Here is a 19,361-nt window from a genome sequence, read left to right on the forward strand (position 1 = left end):
CCGGTCAAATAATCATAGTTTCCACCAAGCTCAACCAATCAGATTGCACTATTTACTCACCTAACAATATGGGCCTTAAATGGGCGGTCCAGCAATTTTTCCGGACTGGACTGGACTGAATAGGCGGTCCAGTCCAACAGCCCACTATGGACCGCCTATTTCCCACACTGGTCTTTCCCTACCACCACGACCCAAGTATCGTCGATACAGGTCAGTATCGCAGCCTTCGAGCATCGCCATGCCGTGGCAAACTCAGCAGAAGCCTGCGAGCCATCTGGCAAAGCAAACGTGCCACGATTGGTAACAATACCACGTTCGTCGGGCGTAAAAGAAAGAACGCCTGCATATCGATCCAATGAAAAGCCGTTTTTACAGCGACCTGTCTCGACATCCCAGATCCGTATCTTCTTGTCACTAGAGCTCGATACAACTTTTTTCGAGTCGTGCGAGAACACCACCGAGTCAACCTCGTCATCCTGGCCCTGCAGCACTTGCTTGCACTCGCCCGTCTCTGCGTCCCAGATCCGTACCGTCTCGTCAGAGGAGCCCGATGCCACCTTTTTTGAGTCGTGGGAGACCACCAAGGAGTGACTATAGTCGTCATGGCCCTCTAGTACTCGCTCACACGCGCCCATCTTTGCGTCCCAGATTCGCACTGTCATGTTTTTCGAGGCCGCTGCGATCTTTTTCGAGTCATGCGAGAACACCACCGAGTTGACTTCGTCACTATGGCCCTGCAGCACTTGCTTGCACTCGCCCGTCTCTGTATCCCAGATCCGTACCGTCTCAGAGCCCGATGCGATCTTTTTTCGAGTCGTGCGAGAACACCAAGGAGTGAACTATCTGGCTATGACCCTCTAGCACTCGCTGGCACTCGCCTGTCTCTGCATTCCAGATCCGTATCGCCTCATTATAAGAGCCCGATCATATCTTTTTTGAGTCGTGCGAGAATGCCACTGAGAAGACCGTACTGATATGGCCCTCCAGCACTTTCTCACACTTTCCAGTCTCTGCATCCCAGATCCGTACCGTTATGTCAGAAGAGCCCGACGCCACCTTTTTCGAGTCGTACGAGAACACCACCGAGTCGACCCAGTCGCTGTGGCCCTCTAGAGTCAACAAGCATGAGTCCCAGTTTTCCTCAACCTTCGGCAGATTACTTACCCACTTTGGAATAGCGTTCTCAAATATCTTTCTCGCGATACTCTTGCTTGGTGCGAAAGCTAGACAACAATAAACCTGTAGCGGTGCTTCGGCAATCACGGAGAAATTGAGCTGAACAAATCGCACTGCGTCAGCTACAAAAGCCAATAGGCTTGAGTCTTCGCGGTTCTAACCCTTGTTAGCAAGGTTGAAGCGCCAAGACACGAAGACAAACCTCTAGCCATCTTGCCAGTGACCTAAGTGAGTCGAGACATTCCTTGACTCGGCCCAGTAAACTCATCGCTTCCAGCCAATGCAGAAAATGTGTCGTTAAGAAATCATAAACTTTCTCGCTGTCGTTCAATCCGGGATCACCCTCCATCTGATGATAAACCCAGTACATGCAAGCATATTGAACTTGTGCAGGAATGTGTTCCTCAAGCTCTGAGCTGTCTACCGTAGATCTGCGCATTCCCGGGAAAGATAGGCCGCATATGTTCTCACGCAAACCACCCCACATGACGCGCAAGCAGTGTTTCGCCAAGGTTTGGTGGGCATGTCTTTTGTCTACCCGGAACTCGCTTTCTTTTGTGATGGGATAGTCTAGAAATGACAATTGCAGCAACCGCACAGGCTCTTTGCGTCTTGGTGGCACGCTGAGAACCGAATGGAGTGTGTCAAGTCTGTTGTCTACCACTTCGGGATCGACCTCGAGCAGCTGCGACAAGGCCGAAACTGAAAGAGGATTGGCAAGCATGACTATACTGCCAACTATCATCTTAAAGTCTTTGATGATCTCCTCTTTGCCATCTTCTGAAACATCAGCGATCAGCGAGTCTAGAACGGGCCCATAAGTTCGGTCCAACTGAGATACGTGACCTTTACTCCCGTAGTCGAGAACCTTACGCAACTGGACCCGAGGGCTGTTGCGATTCCGATCATCAATGAAGTGACAAACGGTTGCAGCAAAGATAAAGAGCGGAACAGCCAGTTGGGTGAGCCTCTGCACCGTCGAGCAACCTGGTCAATCTGGTGGCAGCTTCCGTTCGTCGCCCACAGTCAAGTTGTAATCATGGCGAATCCTCTCGAACTCTTTATGCAAAAAGACAGCTATGCCGTGCTTGACGATGTCTGCCGGGATTTCGTGCAGAACTAGGTCTTGGTAGGAACTTTGAACCTCGCTGAACCCTAGTCGGATCGGAAGCTCTGGTCTGCTCGTCAAGAAGATCCGGAGGTGAGGCCGAGTTATCATTAGTTAGATCCATCGTAAGCTGCAATAGAAACACCAACGTCTGATCGATTTCCAAGGCTGAGTAAATAGCCTCGGTACATTGGCGAATGTCCCGAATCGCTACCTGAACATCCTTGCTCTTGAACGGCCATCTCAAAGCCTCCAATCTGCCTTTACCCTGCCCAGTTCCCGCGGCAAGCTGGCTCTCAATACGTTGAAGCTGAGGTCGACTTTTGTCTGTTGCCAGAAGGAGGGCGTGAGATGCTTTGAGCTTCGAGCCACCTGGCCCATCTAGCAAGTTGCGAGCGTTTACTGACGCTAGGTTCAGACGCGTGACCTCCTCTACCAGCCTCGTCTTGTCCTCTTTGGCATGCGATACATCCTGAGCGTATCGTACGCACCAATTAACCACTTTAGCCGACATATCGACAACAGCGATAACGCCGGATGCGACGCCGAGCGCTTCCGCCATTGGATCTGATTACCGCATTTGTTGGCGATGGGTGGCCAGACCATTGTGCGGGGTTAGCAAGGCTCAGTCTCCGTCCTCCCAACACTGCATATAACATAACACACGTGACTTACACCAATCAGCGACGCTGCAGAAGCCATAGCAAGTGCGTATTCGAAACCGCCAGGCAGGAGGGCTGAGTCGCCGCTACGGTCGAGAGAGGTGCATTTCGTTAGAAACCGCTATACAACGTTCCGAGGAGGGGGTTTAGGTATGTGTCAGATTATGGGTCGGTCATTCTAGCGCGACGCGTTTATAGCAATAATGGTGGGTTCCGCGTCTGCACATTCGCCTGATCGGGAGTAGTGGCAGCTCTTATCGATAAAGGATCGATAACGATCAGCCGCTTGACTAAACCCGATTAGAGTGACTCATCTTGACTTGTTTTATGGCGGCCAATACATGGGCACCCCCCCTAGGGCACGCAATATTATTGGCTCAAAATTCCCCACACTTTGACAAAGCACTAAAGCCACTAACACCTGAGATTGTGTTAAGACATTTGCTTCATCGACTCAACTACAACACCGTCATTGATACCTGGAGATGATATTTCATTGGAATTAAACGTATATGGACCAAAGAATATAGTCACTTCCTATCTAATAATCAAGTCGTTTTGCGCGCTGAATTGACATGTGTGCTGTGCTCTTACTCCTCACAGGGCGGCCTTTGGATCAGTTTTTCATGCTGTCGAGTCGACAGTGTCGACTCTGCAACGCTCCGTGGACCTATAGAATCGTGTTCACCGCAAAATAATGTGTTCAAGACTTTAATCACCCATTAACCCACAGTTAGGCTACAGCTGTATCTTTGAGCTCATCCCCCGCCTATTTGTCCAGCAACAGCTCTCCAAAGTAGCCCTAACCGTCCTGTTGTAGGCTATGTATTGGTGCCACGCTTAGTCAGGTGGCGCACCTGGGTGCGCAACTTTATTTGGGCACCTAGGTGCCCATGTATTGGCCGCCCTGTTTTATGCCTCGACTACTAAGCATAAGCCGCTATGACGTCATGACCCTACTAACCCGAGTATCGACCCAAGCATCGACCCGAGCATGGAGATATGCCACGACACCCTACCCTACACCTGACGGGCTTCAAGATATGTTTCAGGGCTGTCGTTCCTGCCTTTTTCCCTTGCTACGTATACATGCACAAGCCATGTTGGGATTTTCTTACTTATCTATTGAAAATGTAGCACCATGGAGAGCGTCACACAAGCGGGAAAAGAAAAGCAGCACGAAGATGTGGGAATAGAACGTGAGAGACATTCGAGAGAAAAAATGGAAAATTGGAAAAACGCAAATTAAGAAAGAAAATGACGACGGGATAACGGGAGACGAGTAAGCAACCAGCACCATCTGAATGATGGACGGTGGTCATGTAGATCTCATCCGCAACCACCTGGATCCTCCGGCGTTCGGAGTCTGATCTGCTCCTGGAGTAAATCCCTCAATCTATCCTCCTCGACACCAGAGTCGTGTAAAACACACTGGAGCTCGCGAATCTGATGCCTTATTGTAGGTAATAATCGAACATGTGCCTCGTTGACGAGTCTCTCGTAGTACCGCCGCTCATAATGAAGCATAGCGAGGCGTCGTCTCATGTTTGATCCGGAGTACACAGTATCACCATCGCGGACTGGCTCACATCGCTGACGAGTAATTCGAAGAGGTTCTACATAGGGCCAGGTATGGCCTTGCACATCTTTGTCTTGTCCCATGTCCGAATCTACTGGATCCATAGGTGCGCTGTTCAGCGGATTGGGATCTCTGCAAAGGGACTGTGCTGCGGGACTGCGTATACAGTCACTTGGCTTGTCACCAGGCACCGTTGGCGCAGTCTTGGTACTCAAACTGATGTCCGAGTCTCTGAGTCTCGACCCTAGCCCGTCTACGATGCTGCAGACCTGGCCTTCGGACTCGAACCAGTCAACCAGTTCAGGCCCCGTACACCTCCTTCCTGGCTCCACTTCTTCTTGTTCTTCTTGTTCTTGTTCTTCTTCTTTCATAACACCTTCTACATACTGTCGCCAATCCTTATTCGCTTGCTCTATCACGAGGTTTGCCTCTTCGATAACCGATCGAAGGGCCGATGCTAATTGTCGTATCTGAGAAACTAAACCCAGTAACACTCTGTAGTAAAGTTTCCTATTCAGCGAGATCGATTGCCTCATCATCCCATTCTGCCTTATGAGATCAATCTCCAACTTCTCGAGCATAGAGTTCGTCATTGGATGTGGAGTTGGCGGCAAGGGACGGTGTCTTGCACTTTGACTCCAGGAAGACATTAAAATTACCTGAGGCCCTTGGGGATCAGACAAACCTCGACTTGAATCCTTGCGCGACTTGGAGCCTAAGAAGCCGTCAGTACGTGGGCGGTGATACAAAAGAGTCTGTGAGGAGCTGCTACCCATTTCGCTGTTATGAGAGACAATAGTGTTATCACATGGAAGGGATTCTAGCACGCTAGGTAGATGAGAGTGAATGGAGGCTTTGAGGGCTACTAGTGCATCGTTAGCCAACGCAGTAAAATATTCATCTTCATGCTGTAAGGTCCCGTTCTCCCGGTTGAGTTCTACGATTCTCCTCCGAAGTGATACCTGATCGTCAGGCCGTTCCACACAAGTGATTGAAGGGTGGGAAACACTGGTTCTACCACCGAGCCGCTGCACTTCGTAATCTATTCTACGAACTCCTTGCAAGGCTTCAGTGCTGTGGTTGGGACAAGACCCGTGTCTGACATGTTCCCCCATTGATAATGAAAGCAGGAGCTGAAGGAGGGATAATTGAGGACAGAAACAGATATCAACGCTCTCTCCTGCCCGAACTCGAAACGAAATAAACTCCATGCCGAGAGAAACTATTTTTTTCTTATATCTCTGGACAATCCAGAAAGAGCTTGTAGGGCAGGTGACTGACATCATGTACCGATAGTCAAAAAATTGCTTGTTGGAATATTTACCAATATCGGCTGGTGCGTGTAGTATACGCAGGTTTGCGATGTACTGTTGTATGCCCAGCCCCCCATTGGTAAATAGACGTCCCTGTAACTCAACTACCGCAGCCACAAAGCACATCATCATCTTTCACGCCTGATGCGTATTGTAAGTGATGGAGCATTACGACCTCGAAGTACCCACAATGTGTCGGTCTTTCCTTTGTGGTAAAGCCCTGTGCGTTAATACTCATAGCGTAGGATGATAAGGTATATGAAAAAGAAGGGAAAGGCTAGTGGCCTAGTCCTACAATCCAAAATCAATTAGTTATTATGTGATTGATTTTCTTTACCCCGCTTTACAGGGTAGGCTTGGTTTTTGATAAGGGGTAAAATTAGATTTCGAGAAACCACTACCTATCGACATGGCATGTTAGCCACGTACACAGGTAGATTACAATGTTTAGGACGGCAATACAACCTCGGGAAGTGGCATGGACACCATCCATAGTGCCTCTTATGCCGGATGTGACGGCACGAAAGCAATGCGATTAGAGCAGCTTATGGTACTGTAGTCCCTCACGAAGTTTCATTCGTTGCATCAGGACTTAAACCTCAACAAAAGCAAAACAAAAAAAAGAAGAAAAAAAAGACGAATACCTATGAGAAAGATTCAAGGTCAATAAATGTATGATCAAACCAGAAAGCCGACCGTCAACTTACATCGGTAGGAGTTGGACTCTTGATTTCGCTGGTCAGTATCAGTGGCTTTGCTGGGCCCTGGTGAAGGACGAATCTGGCCGTGATCATGATGGCCACTTGCCCGGTTGAATGGTCTCTCTGCGACTTGTGAAAGGGACAGTATCTTCTTTGCAGAGATAACGACTGCGGGTAGCCTATCCTGCGGCATAATATACCAGTCTACGTCAGTATTCAGGATTTGAGAGGAATCCCTCCACGCTCCACAACTCTCACCAAGGCGCTCGATGAACACGATTGTTCAAGATCCAAAAGACTCGGGAAATGTGACCTTCCCATATAGGGCATGCAGCTTCAACTCCTTTACTTCCCCTTCATAGACTGCTCTCTACGGCAATGAAGACTTCAAAATAAACCTGGCGATTTTGCACATTTCCAGCCCATCCAACTATGGATATCTCACAGTAGTTGTCATTATTGGGCTGGCGGAAAAAAAAACAGGACCTCGAGCACTCGTGATGAGTTCACACAAGCTCAGGTTAACAAAAGCCTGTTTCTGGTCACTGCATTGTCTTCTCCTCAACAACTCCCAAACACAAAGGGGGTTGCAATTAGCTCTTCGACACGAAAGACAGGCATAGAAGAGCCTCTAAACCTGTGCATGCTACTGCGACGTGAATTAGATGACTGTTGCCGGGCTGGAAGTGGACACAGCATCATAAGCGCCATTCCATACCTACTATGCCTCACATAACATGGACACACGATATCTCAGCGAAAGTAAGCGCCAGTTTTTGCCTGAACCACCAATTGACTTTGGGGTAGTACGACTATATCGCCTTGCAGGCAAACAGCGCAACAATACATGCAATGTACTTGGGGTATATAGTTGACAGAAGTCCCCTCGATATCGTAAAGCTCTCGTTAGGCTAAGAGTAGCACCTGTGTCTTACCAGTAGCCATATAACCATGGCACACCGTCTGATGATGCATCACCAACCTCACAACCACGAAGCTTTAGGTATGGGTATGAGCTACAAAATTGCGTAGTGTTAGTTCTTAATATCCTGTAGAGTATAGCGACGATGGTTCGAGCCATAGCAGTGATTCCGATAGCTTCATCGTCCCCGACTCTGAAGGGGATGATGGAAACTCACTTCCGCAAACACCTACAGTTCCCCAATCAACTCTGAGTCAGAGGTACAGACGCATAAGGCCTGTTGAACGCAGCGCGTTCTCGGAGGTCGAGGACGACAGATTCTCCGGCTCAGACGAGTCTCCGACGCCCTACACGCGCCATCGAGACGTCGACAGCGGCTCGCGAGGCCAGCACCGCCTCCACTTTCTAAGTAGCAGACTCGAGGCGTTGGCAGAGGCAATAGAAGATATGGCAGCTGATATCGAAGACATAAAGTACGAGATCTATGATATACTGGGGGGGGTTCTACAGGATAAGAGGCGCTGAGTAAGCTTGCTGGTCTTGTTGTAGGCTACGTTGCTAGCTAGACTGAGACAGACTAGAGCTGCGGGAGAAGCCATCTTCGAGCTCGCATGGGTCACACCTACACAATTAGTGAAATTCTTTTTGCTATACAAAATACTTTTCTCCCTATGGCTCCTCTTCATGCCATCCCCCTTTCCGCTACAACAATGTATTCTTTGTCTACGCTGTTTAGTTTATCGGCGAAAGCTGTCCCGACGTAGTCATCTTCCCCCCATCCTGTCCCATATTTGAGACTGCGTCTGAGAAGGCTCTGTTAGGGGTGACCAAAGAAGTCGGCGAATGTCAGTAGAGAGTATCAAAACCAAGCCTATTCCCGGGCGCTAAAGTCCAGTGCTCAGAAGCTCTCTATCCTCGTAGCATATGTTTGGCAGTATCGGACAATTGGAGCCAAGAGGAACCCTGGAGCAGGTTCATAAAGCTAACCCTCTCAGTAGACTAGATCGATAAGTATCGTAGTTTCGGTCGGCAAGGACACCATCCAGTTTAGCACCTCCCCATACGTTTCTGTTAGCATGCATGTTCATTACCATGCCATTTCCCACAACTGTGCTTCTCATGTCTTCCGACACTCGGATAATAACCCTGCGTACTAGACCACGGAGGTGTGCGATCTTGGTATCATTAGCAAGTGGCGTCTGGCATAGTTGGTTAGATCCTAGTCCCACGTGCTATACGTTCACTTCGGAAAATCACGGTCGGTGTCTCAGCTCTACCTGTGACGCAATTCTATTTGGTAGAATCTTCCTAAACGTCCTAGTTACACTGAACGGACCCTCCGCAATGAGTATTTCTGTGAAGCGATGGCGATCTTCCTGCTGGAACGACACCGCCCAAGAACGTCTACTTGGTTCTCTGCCTCTTCGCGCGCAGGGCAGTGGATGGAGAATACTTCTCATCAAAGTAACCATGGACATCCAGTAAAAGATCGTCCACCTCCCTCAAGGCCGTGATGAAGCCCTTATAATGAAACATGTGTTGATGAAAACATGCAACAAAGTTCGATATGATGGCTCTTGCCGGGTTGCCTGGTGCCGTGGTCTTGTATACTTCGACGGTAAATCGGATCAAGTCAGGAAACGCAACCTCATGCACCACATATGTACTCAGTCTGACTCTGAGACGATATAAGGCCATTTCACTGATCAGTCCGGGTCCTAATTCATTTGCGATTTTGAATAGCTCAAAATGACTCATGAATACGGGAAAATACGACTTGCCAACATCTCCACATGCATCGGGCTCCCATACCATGCCACCAGGGTAACCTGAGCTCCGCAGTGGCCGAAGAAAGGAGTTGATGGCGGTAACTCTGAGTCCGTGCTTGTACGCATCGAGGGACCAAGGCTCTGATCCTGTAGTTTCGAAAGATTTCCATCGCTCCTTGTATGATGCCATGGAATACGGGAGTTTATCAGGAACGACTAGCTTGAGGTGGTCTTTGTTGACAGTCGAACCATCACGGCGGTTGTCTTCTTCTTTAACCAAGACGGGCTGAGAAACATGAGCAAAAGAGCTACATCCTGAGACAGGTGCGATGTCCAACCTTTTCTTGGGCGTCTGTTGTTTCCTTCGTAAGGATGTCGGCCGGCACCTCTTCGCGATAGTCAAGGATCGTGAGGGCTTGAAAAAGACGACCGAAAGTCTTCTCAGTACAATGTCTCAATGTATCCTTGAGATCACCCGCCTCCTTCTCTGCTTTTGCGGCGAGTTTGGTGGATTCTTCGGTAAAGAGTTCTAATGGAAAGGTATACAGCGTCTCGTGTTCACCAACTAGGAACTCGATTTTTCGCTGGCTTGGTAAGCATAAGATTCTGCCAAAGGAAACGATTGAAGTTAGTGAAATAGAGTCAAATATAGAGCGTCTATGGTACTTACTCCGATTTCCTCAGCCTATACCTACTCTGTTAGGCCATCATCATGGGGCATGGCGGATGGGGTCGATTTTGCCGCGTTCGCGTGAAAAGACATTTTATGTGTGAAGAGGAAAAGAGGAATGCTCTGTCAAACCTCTCGAATAGAATGTGCCGCTGGCCATATTTATAATGCGATCAGAGGTAGTCAGTGTCACGTTGAATCCCCTTGCTCCACGATCGACTTTCGCCATGTGATACATAGATTACAAAGGTTCCCGGATATCGCATCTCAGGGTAGGAGAGCAGCTTACTATTAGCGATTACGCCGCGCTCTTGGCCGTCGAGCCGAGGCCACGCGATTGGTGAGGATAAACACGACACCCACTGGTACTGCTGTTGCTAGGTTGAGGGAGAGCGTTTTGTCCCGACCGAGAAGACATGAGCTTCTTCCAGGTTTTCGATCGCACTCCACATAGACAATGCGAATGAAGAAAGAGCCATACTTGCAGGTCATCCGCAACACACGCTAATACTTGCTGCGAACGCAAACTATTACGTAGCCATTTCGGCATCGGGCATGCTATTCCAGAGCTAACCTGTGGAAAGGCTGTATGCCTCCTTTAGGTGCTTCGTCAACGTATCAACCGATTTGATGAGGAGAGTGTTTGTGAGATTGCCAAACAGGACCACATATCGAACAACCAATCTCTGCGTGATTGACTCGTTAGCCATCAAAGTGTATCTCCTGTAAGCACTCTCCTTTCTTCCTTCCTTCTTTCTTTTAAGGGATGAATGGTATAGTGAACGTTTCTCAGAATGGTAGACTTGGTCTATTTGCCTATCAATTGGGCTGCGACTGTACCACTCAGACTGAGCAGCAGTAGGAGAGTCCAAGTCTCGGCGACGACATCAGGGTCGACAATGGTGCCGGTCTCGTCATGCTTTACACCAACAACGCCATACATGGAGAGGAGAACGCTGAGGTAGAGCCATGTACACCAGCTGTCTCGTTACGGATTTTAATAACATTGTGTAATTTTCAACCGGGGAAGGTGCGGCTGCTCAATGCTGCACTGCGAAATACTGAGAGACCTGGAGTCTCGTGGGTAAAAGGACAGCAAATGTTTTAGTTTCCTAAAGAGGTTATTAGCGGGCGATTTGAGTCCAATCGGCCACTAACACGGGTTTGCGGGGTGGTCCGATTCGGTAACGTTAGTTAATTATCTAAAAATAAATCTGACTCCACACTTGGGGTGAGCTAGCGTCAACTGCGTTTCTCGAACTATGTATGCTGCCATGTTCATGCACATCACGAGATTTGGGTATGAGCAAGCGTTCTTACGGTGACTATCAACCGGTATTTTTACTCTAAATAAACGTAAGGAAATATATAGTAATCGGTCTCTAAGTGTATATATACATCCAAGAAAGGAAGAAACATAGCTCAACAATCACTCTAAATCCCCTTTAAATAATCCTCTCCTGGACGATATCTTGCAGGTCCCATAGCTCTTCCTAGACAAAGGGAAATGCGGTGATGTGCCACGTACGACCTCTTGTTACCGTCTCGTCATGGAGAGATGTACCTGATAGCAGATGCGACAGTCCAATGCCGGCTACAAGCCATCATTACCACCTATGATGGACTTCATGCTTGACCTCCCTTTTGCGGGCCACGCCGGCGTTTGTCTCTCTCACTCGAGACATTCTTGTCGCCGATGGGAAGTTTTGGACACAGATCCCGCTTTCGCTTCTCCCCACGCTTCTCCCCAGGATCTTTCTCCCACGTTTTCATCTCATCTTGGTTGAAAGCCCCGACAATCTCGTCGCCCAAAGCTTTGCCGAGCCTTTCGCGTAGGCCCAGGATTGGCCATACAGGAACTCGGGTGTATTCGATCTTGATGCCAGACGAGGAAGCATTGTCATCATTGGGGCAAGCGTAAGAAGGATCGTGGAACTTTTGCAGAAATCTGCTCGTCACATGTCCGGTGTAGACGATAAAGCTTGATGTCTCGGTATTGTGGGTGACGATCCTTAATTTGAGATCACGAAAGTCCGGACATGGCGGAATGCCTTCCTTTAGTTTAATCGTCGGTCTACCTTTGTTAGCAGCAGGTGGCGGACTGTAGAAGTGCGCCTGCGCCATCCCGAGAAATACGGCGACAAGATACGCATCGCGGTCCATGTTTGAAGGGACAAGCTTGCGAGCTATTAATTCCCCAAGGTGGATGACAGGCTCGTTCTGTTTTGTTTCCGGATGCTCGTGGACTTCGAACGGTCTGCTTCGCCTGAACGCCAGTTCTTCCTTGCTGATGTAGGCAATCGCGGGACCGGTAGTGTAGTTATCACTGGATGGGGATTGTGTTGACGTGTCGGAACAACCTGCAGGTTGTGTTGAAGCTGGTGCGGGTGAAGAGTAGTGAGACTTTGCCCCGTCACAGGGGAGATGCCATATGGCCTTCACTTGCACCGCACTCAAGTAAACGTGGTCGCCAAAGTACAGATCGAGTTCGGGGAGGCGGCCTGAGTTGCTGAAGACCGCCGGCCATAGTGTCCCTAGGCCGGTTTTAATAGCATTAGATAAGCGAGCAGGGTCCAGATCAGGCTGGATAATGTCTGTAAGCGCGTTGCAGAGAGCCTGGGCGGGTTCTGACGGGTCAAGATGACTTCGCGAAGGTTGCGTGCCTTTGACCACTATAGGGCCAGGTGTATCACATGGCGGTAATTCCTCCCATTGCGTACCGAGTAGTCGAGCGTGCAAATCTACCCACTGTACGGGTTGTCTGAATAGCCCTTTGTCGAGGTTTATCTGAAGAAGATCACGGAGAGAGTTCTTGGGGTATTGATGGAGGCGTTCCCGATGCGGTCCTGAAGGGTCGACAGCAGAACGTTTATCACATGCGGGACCTTCATTCTCTCGCCTCGAAGTGGTTGACATTTCTGCAGAGCGGAATGATTCGCGAAACAGTGGATCTGGGATCAGGAAGATGTACCGTTGTGTGAGGAGAGATATAAGTTCTGGTATCCTTGGTAGGTTTTTATGGTACTTGCCGCAAACACAACGGATGGGGTCTCTAATAGAGACGTAACAGTACCAAAGGGGAAAGAAGGAGGAGGAGGAGGAGACGAAAAGTACTTTAAAACGGTGAGGATAGATGAAATAGAGCAAAGCTAGGGAAGCAGGTGAAAACGCAGAATGTCCAGGTGGGAGATGAGCCTGTTCTTAAAGTTCCCTGGATACCAATTACATACGCAGGGGGGGTGGGGGCAAGAGAAGAATCGCGTCACCACCAAAATCCGTCGCCAACGGTTAGCGACTCCGCACGTCTGACATTGTGGTGGGGTTCTCTGAAATACCCCCGGATGGGCCAAACGATATGTTGGCTCGGACTTGCCGGTAGACAGACACAATACGTTATCTTGAAATTTGTGTTCCCCAATTTCCACAACGTGTTTCAGTCGCATGATGTGTAGAAACAACACCCCCCTCCCTCCCAATCTGATACAGCCCCAGATGAAAGTGTCCAGACCAGCTTGAATCATTCTAAGATGGGTCTTCAAAAACTGCGGGCCGTTCCTTCTGCTAGATCAGATACAAAACCTGCGGTCCAACAACTTCAACGCTTTCGCGTCCTCGCTAGAACCACCCGTCTCCAGTACGCTTGCACCGGACGCCCGAGGACTGCTCGTAACGTTGCCAGGCTTGGCGCTGCCACTCTCGCCAGCAGTGGGGGTGTGGTGCAGCACAGCATCAAGGGCAGACGGTCGCGATACATAGAAGTGAGAGTTTCCGGGGGGCCCAACACTCACGGTTCTACCAGAAGGTGTGCCAATTGCCGCCAAGGAAGCACCGGTAGGACCGTTGGCCAAAGCGCCGGGACTTGGTAGTGCTACTTGGTAAGTGTGGGAAGTACTCGATGGAGCATCACCTACGGCGCTCTGGCCGACTGACTTAAGATGCTGGTCGCGAGAGCGTTCGTGCGTTCCGGGAAGAGTAGGATGCGAGTAGTGCTGTGAAGCGTTTTCTGTGTAAGGTTTGGCCGGCAGGACAGAAAGAAGCCCAGGCTGTTCGTAAACAGCTGTGTTGGCGTAGTTTGGGAGAGGCAGGTCTGGATAGCTGACATGTGGCGGGTATTGTTGGAGAGCAGTGGGAGGGTAGTGGGAGACGCGACGCGTGTAAGGAGGAGTAGCTGCAGGAGAAGGAGTCCGGCTATATCCAGGCTGACCGTCGACAGCATGAGGTTGTTGACGAGGCTGAGGAGCGACGTAAGGAGGCTGCTGCATCGGCTCGCGAGTGAGAGCGGGTGTGGTGTTGAACTTGTCCATACTGGACTTGGTGTAAATGTGTTTGGGGGGAACGATGTTTCGCAATTCAGGGTCGTTTGTCGGTCGCTGAAGACCAGATTGGCCATGCTGAAGCCAGGAGTAGTACGAGATGAGGTGAAAGTGGTTGCCACAGGAGGTGGTGATGCTGAACGACTGCTTCACAAGACCGTCTGCCTTGTATCGTTGCCTCCCAGACTCTCCATAGTCCTGGTACCCATCACAACCGCGATCGGAGTCTGCAGTTTTATCCGCACCTCTTCGATTAGTAGAGAAGAATCCGCCTCGCTTGGCTTTCAGTTCACGGTATATGAGGAAGCCTCCTGCAATCCGACTGGCACTCCATGACTTGCCATCAGTCCATCTTCTCATACCAGTTTCCCGCTCATCCCAGACAAAAACAGAACCAGATCGAATCGATTGCCGCTCTTTTCCCGAAAGTCGTCGTTGCAAACGGGGCAAAACGCCTAATCGGCAGGCTTCCAAAAGTCGAATGGCATCGGCTGGTGTTTGTACATAACCACGATACGTTTCCATTATGAAGTATGTGTAGCTGATGCGATGCGTTGTTGATACAAAGTCCACACGGGGACGGGAGATTGAAAAGAAGTTCCCAGGTCAAAGGATCTAGTGCCTTGGTGGGTGGGTCCTCTGCATTGTTATGAGGAAGGGCCGCATGTAAACCAAGCTGTGGCTTGTATGCAATACAATGCAGTTGGAATAATCACGCCTCTGTACTGTGACATCTATCTTACAATGGCTGAACGCGAACGAGACCCGTTTTCACGTCGCGTCAAGCCGTGCCAACCTTGCCAAAGCAAACAGAGCGTTCAGGAGTTGGGCAGCGATGTCTTTTATCTCTACGAGTCTATGGCTGGAGAGAATTCAGTAACGGTTCATCTATGACAACTCTCGACGCGACGCCCTACGGGCAATGATATGCTGGTCAGATCTACATTCATTGATACCAGGCTAGTAAACCGACAACAGCAGCTCCTCACGAGGTGATGAGGCGGCATATTACAATATCTACAAAGCCTAGACACGCTGGCCTCAGCTACACTAGCCAAGGCCCTTCATGGCTATACCTGGTACATACTATTCAAGCTGGCCTCGGTCGAATCATCACTGGGGCGGTGTCTTCATGTGCGGATCACTTGGCCATCGGCTTCATCATCGCTGAAATCAATCCACAGGCAGCGGAGATCCTCATCCTCTCCGTCTTCTCTACATGGATGATTGTGGGTGAAGTGGATAAATATGCGGCCATCCTCCTTGCGATGGTCTTCAGTTGTCGACCTGGTTCTGTCCTCCGTAACACGTGATGGTGTATCGAGAGGATGGCTTGCTGCAGAGTGCACGACCGATTGAGCTGGTCTGGAATCTGGTACCTGAAGGTAACGATTTGTTCTTTTGTATGGCGTCTTCGCTAGCCTCTTGAGTCTCTCCCACGGTTTGGCTTCTTTCCCGGTGCCATGCTCCCTATCCCTGTCCAGTACACTGCGTTGCAAGGCTCTCTTTTCGTCCAGTTTCATGTATTCACCACGAGCCATCGGATCCAAAGGAGCTCGCGATGCAGACATCTCCGAACATGGCGGTAGTGCAGTTTTATGCACACCCAAGACGGCTCTTTGGGCTTTTGCCAAACCTGTCAGTCCATCCGGGCCGCAAACACCCTTCTTTGACGCGCCAGAATATGTCCAGATGCTGTGTTCCAATTGAGTTGCCTACCCTATAGCTGCGACTCATCCTCAGTACAGACCATCTCCACATCCATTGTCTCCTCCTGCATATCACAATCATCGTCTGATGGCGGATGTATCACAATCGTTGGTATAACCATCTCTGTGTCTCTCGGCGCCTCCTCCTGATCTATGTCCATCCGCTCAAACCAAGAATTAGCGTCCATTGTTTTTCCGGCCGCTTGCGGACCATGTCCTCGATCAGCTCCAGTCTCAAGAGCCCGATCCTGCTGATGATGATGCTTTTGCGAGTTCGATCTGCGCAGAAAAATTGAACGCAAGATAGGCGGTGGTCTTACGTTTTGTTTGTGCGCCAAGCCTCTGACGTTCATGGTGGCTTGAGAGCGGACGTATATGGTGCAGCAGTGAGACATTCTACTGCGGCGCAGTAACCAATACTTAAACATCGAACGAACAACTCTTTTTTTGGCCGCATGGGACGAGACGTGGATGATGGACTTCTGTGCTTCCTTTGGTGGCCATGAGTTTTGTATGGTTTCTGCTGTAAACGTAGTCATGATTGTCTGGTTCTGGCCTCTTCTCTCTCTCTCACTCTGCTCGAGCAAGCCATGCATGCTCCACAATCTGTTGGCTAGCTATCATCGTCGACAATGTCGACTCGACATACCGGTAATCAAACTTTATTGGTCATCTTGAGTAACATTCTGCCAGTCACATCAAATACACCGCAGGCTCTATTATGCCCATCTGGACATTGCTGTCGACATGCTGTCGCTACATGCCACGTGTAGCTTGAGATGGATGGAAGGAAGGAAGTAATTGTAGTATATTCTGTCATCTCGATCCGTGTAATGACTTGGCGATCAATTTCCCATGTAGCAAGCATTGTTGTAATAGTCCATCTCTTTTTATTGCTGACTGGCGCGAAATTATGGTAAGCCGGTCCCCCGGGCCCCCCACTCAATATGTGCACGAGCCATCCCATCGTTTGATTAGGTGAAATCAATTGCCCCTGACCGCGTGCCTGACCGCGTGCCTGACCGCGTAGATCAGTGGAAGGAGACAAGCCACCACGGCAAGAGTTTTGCCTTGCTTGATAAATCACTCAACCAACAAGTAATGCAACGAGTACGGTATCTTCATTCTGTTCATTTCTTCTATTCTAATTCTATCCTTGTTTCCTCCATCCATCATGTCGTACTGTCGAGAGAGACAGAGAGAGACACTCCGATACCTGTCTTGCCCCCTTCGTCTCTGCTCCTCTTCTTTCTCGATTCCCGAATGAACGACTGACGGAAAAACAGAGGCGAAAGAAGCACAGTGATGGGCAAGCGAGTGAAGGACGATGCAAGCCGGAGGTAGTCCGTACTCAACAAGCCGGCATCGCGAACGGCATACCGATCATGTCTCGACTTTGCATTGGCCAACAACTTTTATCGCCGATATCTGGCTCAACATCTCCGTAGCTGTCCATCTGGGACAATGCTTTAGCGATGATCGCCAACAGCTGGTTTCCAGCAAAACGAGCCGGCCGTTCTCCGTCCTTAACCGCAGTTGTGGTATGTTCCAGAGTGTCGGGCCAGCCTGGAACGCCGATCGACCGTGGGCTAGGATGCGTCTCGTCCAGCAGACGCTGCGCCTGTACTCCAAGGGCACCATCACTGGACTGGGTGGAGAATACGCGGCTGCCACTGGCAGTAACAGCACTGGGCTGTAACATTTTGATGGTGCCATTGCCAGCATCGGCATCGGCATTGACATCCGCATCACCATCCGCATCACCATCACCGTTAGCGTCGCCGCCGTCGCCTTGCACCAGTCCAAGGTCGTCCTGGTTTCCTCCGACTTCTGTGGACACCGCAGGAACGACACCAGGGCCGGCTGAGGGAAGACCCATCATGTCGATGGCTAGCTGCCCGTTGCCAAACTGATCCATCAGGCCCATGTCCAAGTCCACATCCATGTGCATATCTATGTTGTCGGCATCAAACTCCAGCATGTCACCCCAGTGCTGCGCACCTGGCATATCCGCCATGTCACCAAACTCCATGATAGCCGAGTGCATCCAGGCATCGTCTTCCGTCCCCGTCGTCATATCCATGGACCTTACCTCATCACAGTGGGCCATGTCAACTGCAGCATCCATCGGACCAGCCGTACCCATAGGAGCGAGAGGTGCCGTCGGTTCGCCCCACGGCTCACCTTCCGCATCTCCGTCCTCCATAGAAGTGTACGGTATCGCAGCGCTCTGCTCGTGTGCCACCTCATGGTCGCCAAGGTGGTGCGAGGCGGCATTCCTGTTTGGTTCTGCCGGTTCGCCTTGATCGTCAAACCCACGACGACGATTGCGGCCGCGGGCTCGGCGGGCTTGGCCTCGGTGCTTTTGTTTATAGTCGCCACCTTCATCGTCGTCGCTGACATGATCGTTGGTACGCTCAGCGACGCGAACAGGATCAACTGCATAGGTGCCTGGGGCGGCATCGTTCTGGCGTCGAGCTACGGGCTTATCCGCATCAGAGCGAACACTACGACGACCCCGACGACTCCGACGTTGCGTCTCCCTCGGCGCTGGACTTCTGGGGACGTCCCAGACACTCGCGCCGTCGTCTCCATCTCCGCCTTCGTCTTCGTCTTTGTCTTCATCTTCATCTTCGGACTCCGACTCATCGCCAGCAACGGTAATCTGGGGTTGAGCCGGCGAGGCTCCAGACACAGGTGATCCATCACCGGGTCGTCTTCTACTGCGAAGGCTGCGTACGCGGGGCGACGGCCTCGGTGCCGGTTTCGTGGCCTTGTAGGACTTTGTGACCTTGCACGGCTTTGCCCTATCCTGCTGCTTCCGTTGTCTTGCTGGTCTCAGAACAAGATTGTGGTTGGATCGAGTCTTCTTGGGCGCCATGTTTTGGAGGATTCTTTTGACCTGTTCGTATGACAGTCTCTGGAGTCGAAATGGAGGCAGAGACGAAGAAGGGCCATCATCGATCGATCCCCGGCCGTCATCTTCCCGAACCCTTATCGGGACCTAGCAGGCCGGGCTTTTGAGCGAACGACGAGATCGAATGGGTCGAGTGTCGGGTCCTGAACTGGACTCGCAGGTTTCTTGCAACAGAATGGCCCATTTCGTCCGTAAGGGCTGTTGGTCCGTCGCTGCGCAGACGAGCGGTGATGTCGGTGTTACTCCATCCATAGTCGATCCTAGAACCAAGAAAGAATTGGAAAAAAAAAACAGTCATCCAACGGGTTTCCGTCCAAATTCAACCGCTACTTCACGGTACCAGACTGTCGGTAACGGCCACTTTGTTCATATATAAAAGTGTGGTGGAGAAGAGAATTGGACGTTTGGCACATCCTTCGTTGTGCGTTTGCCTGTTGCAAGTTGAATTGACTCCGGCATAGAGGCTTTGGCATCTTAATTCGGCCACTTGTCCACTTGTCCACTCGTCAACTTGTTCACTCG

General features: G+C 50.4%; 9 protein-coding genes across 9 annotated transcripts; 1 reads left to right on the top strand and 8 right to left on the bottom strand.

Moving 5' to 3' along the window:
• Positions 1 to 155: 155 nt before the first annotated feature.
• FPOAC1_012953 (uncharacterized protein) lies at positions 156 to 2,846 on the bottom strand (the record flags this gene model as incomplete). Its single annotated transcript, XM_044857296.1, has 6 exons — positions 156 to 763; positions 972 to 1,107; positions 1,165 to 1,332; positions 1,379 to 2,146; positions 2,201 to 2,354; positions 2,434 to 2,846. 6 exons carry the CDS (start codon positions 2,844 to 2,846, stop codon positions 156 to 158), a joined length of 2,247 nt encoding a protein of 748 aa, XP_044701479.1.
• Positions 2,847 to 4,275: 1,429 nt separating this feature from the next.
• FPOAC1_012954 (uncharacterized protein) lies at positions 4,276 to 6,732 on the bottom strand (the record flags this gene model as incomplete). Its single annotated transcript, XM_044857297.1, has 2 exons — positions 4,276 to 5,240; positions 6,546 to 6,732. The coding sequence occupies 2 exons, from the start codon at positions 6,730 to 6,732 to the stop codon at positions 4,276 to 4,278; spliced, it is 1,152 nt and encodes a 383-aa protein (XP_044701480.1).
• A 758-nt stretch (positions 6,733 to 7,490) lies between these two features.
• Positions 7,491 to 7,986, top strand: FPOAC1_012955 (uncharacterized protein; the record flags this gene model as incomplete). Its single annotated transcript, XM_044857298.1, has 2 exons — positions 7,491 to 7,542; positions 7,595 to 7,986. 2 exons carry the CDS (start codon positions 7,491 to 7,493, stop codon positions 7,984 to 7,986), a joined length of 444 nt encoding a protein of 147 aa, XP_044701481.1.
• Positions 7,987 to 8,865: 879 nt separating this feature from the next.
• FPOAC1_012956 (uncharacterized protein) lies at positions 8,866 to 9,993 on the bottom strand (the record flags this gene model as incomplete). Its single annotated transcript, XM_044857299.1, has 3 exons — positions 8,866 to 9,516; positions 9,569 to 9,818; positions 9,926 to 9,993. 3 exons carry the CDS (start codon positions 9,991 to 9,993, stop codon positions 8,866 to 8,868), a joined length of 969 nt encoding a protein of 322 aa, XP_044701482.1.
• Positions 9,994 to 11,526: 1,533 nt separating this feature from the next.
• On the bottom strand, positions 11,527 to 12,816 carry FPOAC1_012957 (uncharacterized protein; the record flags this gene model as incomplete). The annotated part of the gene is made up of 1 exon (XM_044857300.1): positions 11,527 to 12,816. One exon carries the CDS (start codon positions 12,814 to 12,816, stop codon positions 11,527 to 11,529), a length of 1,290 nt encoding a protein of 429 aa, XP_044701483.1.
• A 650-nt stretch (positions 12,817 to 13,466) lies between these two features.
• FPOAC1_012958 (uncharacterized protein) lies at positions 13,467 to 14,738 on the bottom strand (the record flags this gene model as incomplete). The annotated part of the gene is made up of 1 exon (XM_044857301.1): positions 13,467 to 14,738. The coding sequence occupies one exon, from the start codon at positions 14,736 to 14,738 to the stop codon at positions 13,467 to 13,469; it is 1,272 nt and encodes a 423-aa protein (XP_044701484.1).
• A 605-nt stretch (positions 14,739 to 15,343) lies between these two features.
• Positions 15,344 to 15,784, bottom strand: FPOAC1_012959 (uncharacterized protein; the record flags this gene model as incomplete). The annotated part of the gene is made up of 1 exon (XM_044857302.1): positions 15,344 to 15,784. The coding sequence occupies one exon, from the start codon at positions 15,782 to 15,784 to the stop codon at positions 15,344 to 15,346; it is 441 nt and encodes a 146-aa protein (XP_044701485.1).
• A 149-nt stretch (positions 15,785 to 15,933) lies between these two features.
• On the bottom strand, positions 15,934 to 16,461 carry FPOAC1_012960 (uncharacterized protein; the record flags this gene model as incomplete). The annotated part of the gene is made up of 1 exon (XM_044857303.1): positions 15,934 to 16,461. One exon carries the CDS (start codon positions 16,459 to 16,461, stop codon positions 15,934 to 15,936), a length of 528 nt encoding a protein of 175 aa, XP_044701486.1.
• An 812-nt stretch (positions 16,462 to 17,273) lies between these two features.
• FPOAC1_012961 (uncharacterized protein) lies at positions 17,274 to 18,803 on the bottom strand (the record flags this gene model as incomplete). The annotated part of the gene is made up of 1 exon (XM_044857304.1): positions 17,274 to 18,803. One exon carries the CDS (start codon positions 18,801 to 18,803, stop codon positions 17,274 to 17,276), a length of 1,530 nt encoding a protein of 509 aa, XP_044701487.1.
• Between the last annotated feature and the right edge of the window lie 558 nt (positions 18,804 to 19,361).

This window comes from Fusarium poae (assembly GCF_019609905.1).
Source record: "Fusarium poae strain DAOMC 252244 chromosome Unknown contig_1, whole genome shotgun sequence".
In the NCBI taxonomy this organism is placed as follows: Eukaryota; Fungi; Ascomycota; class Sordariomycetes; order Hypocreales; family Nectriaceae; genus Fusarium; species Fusarium poae.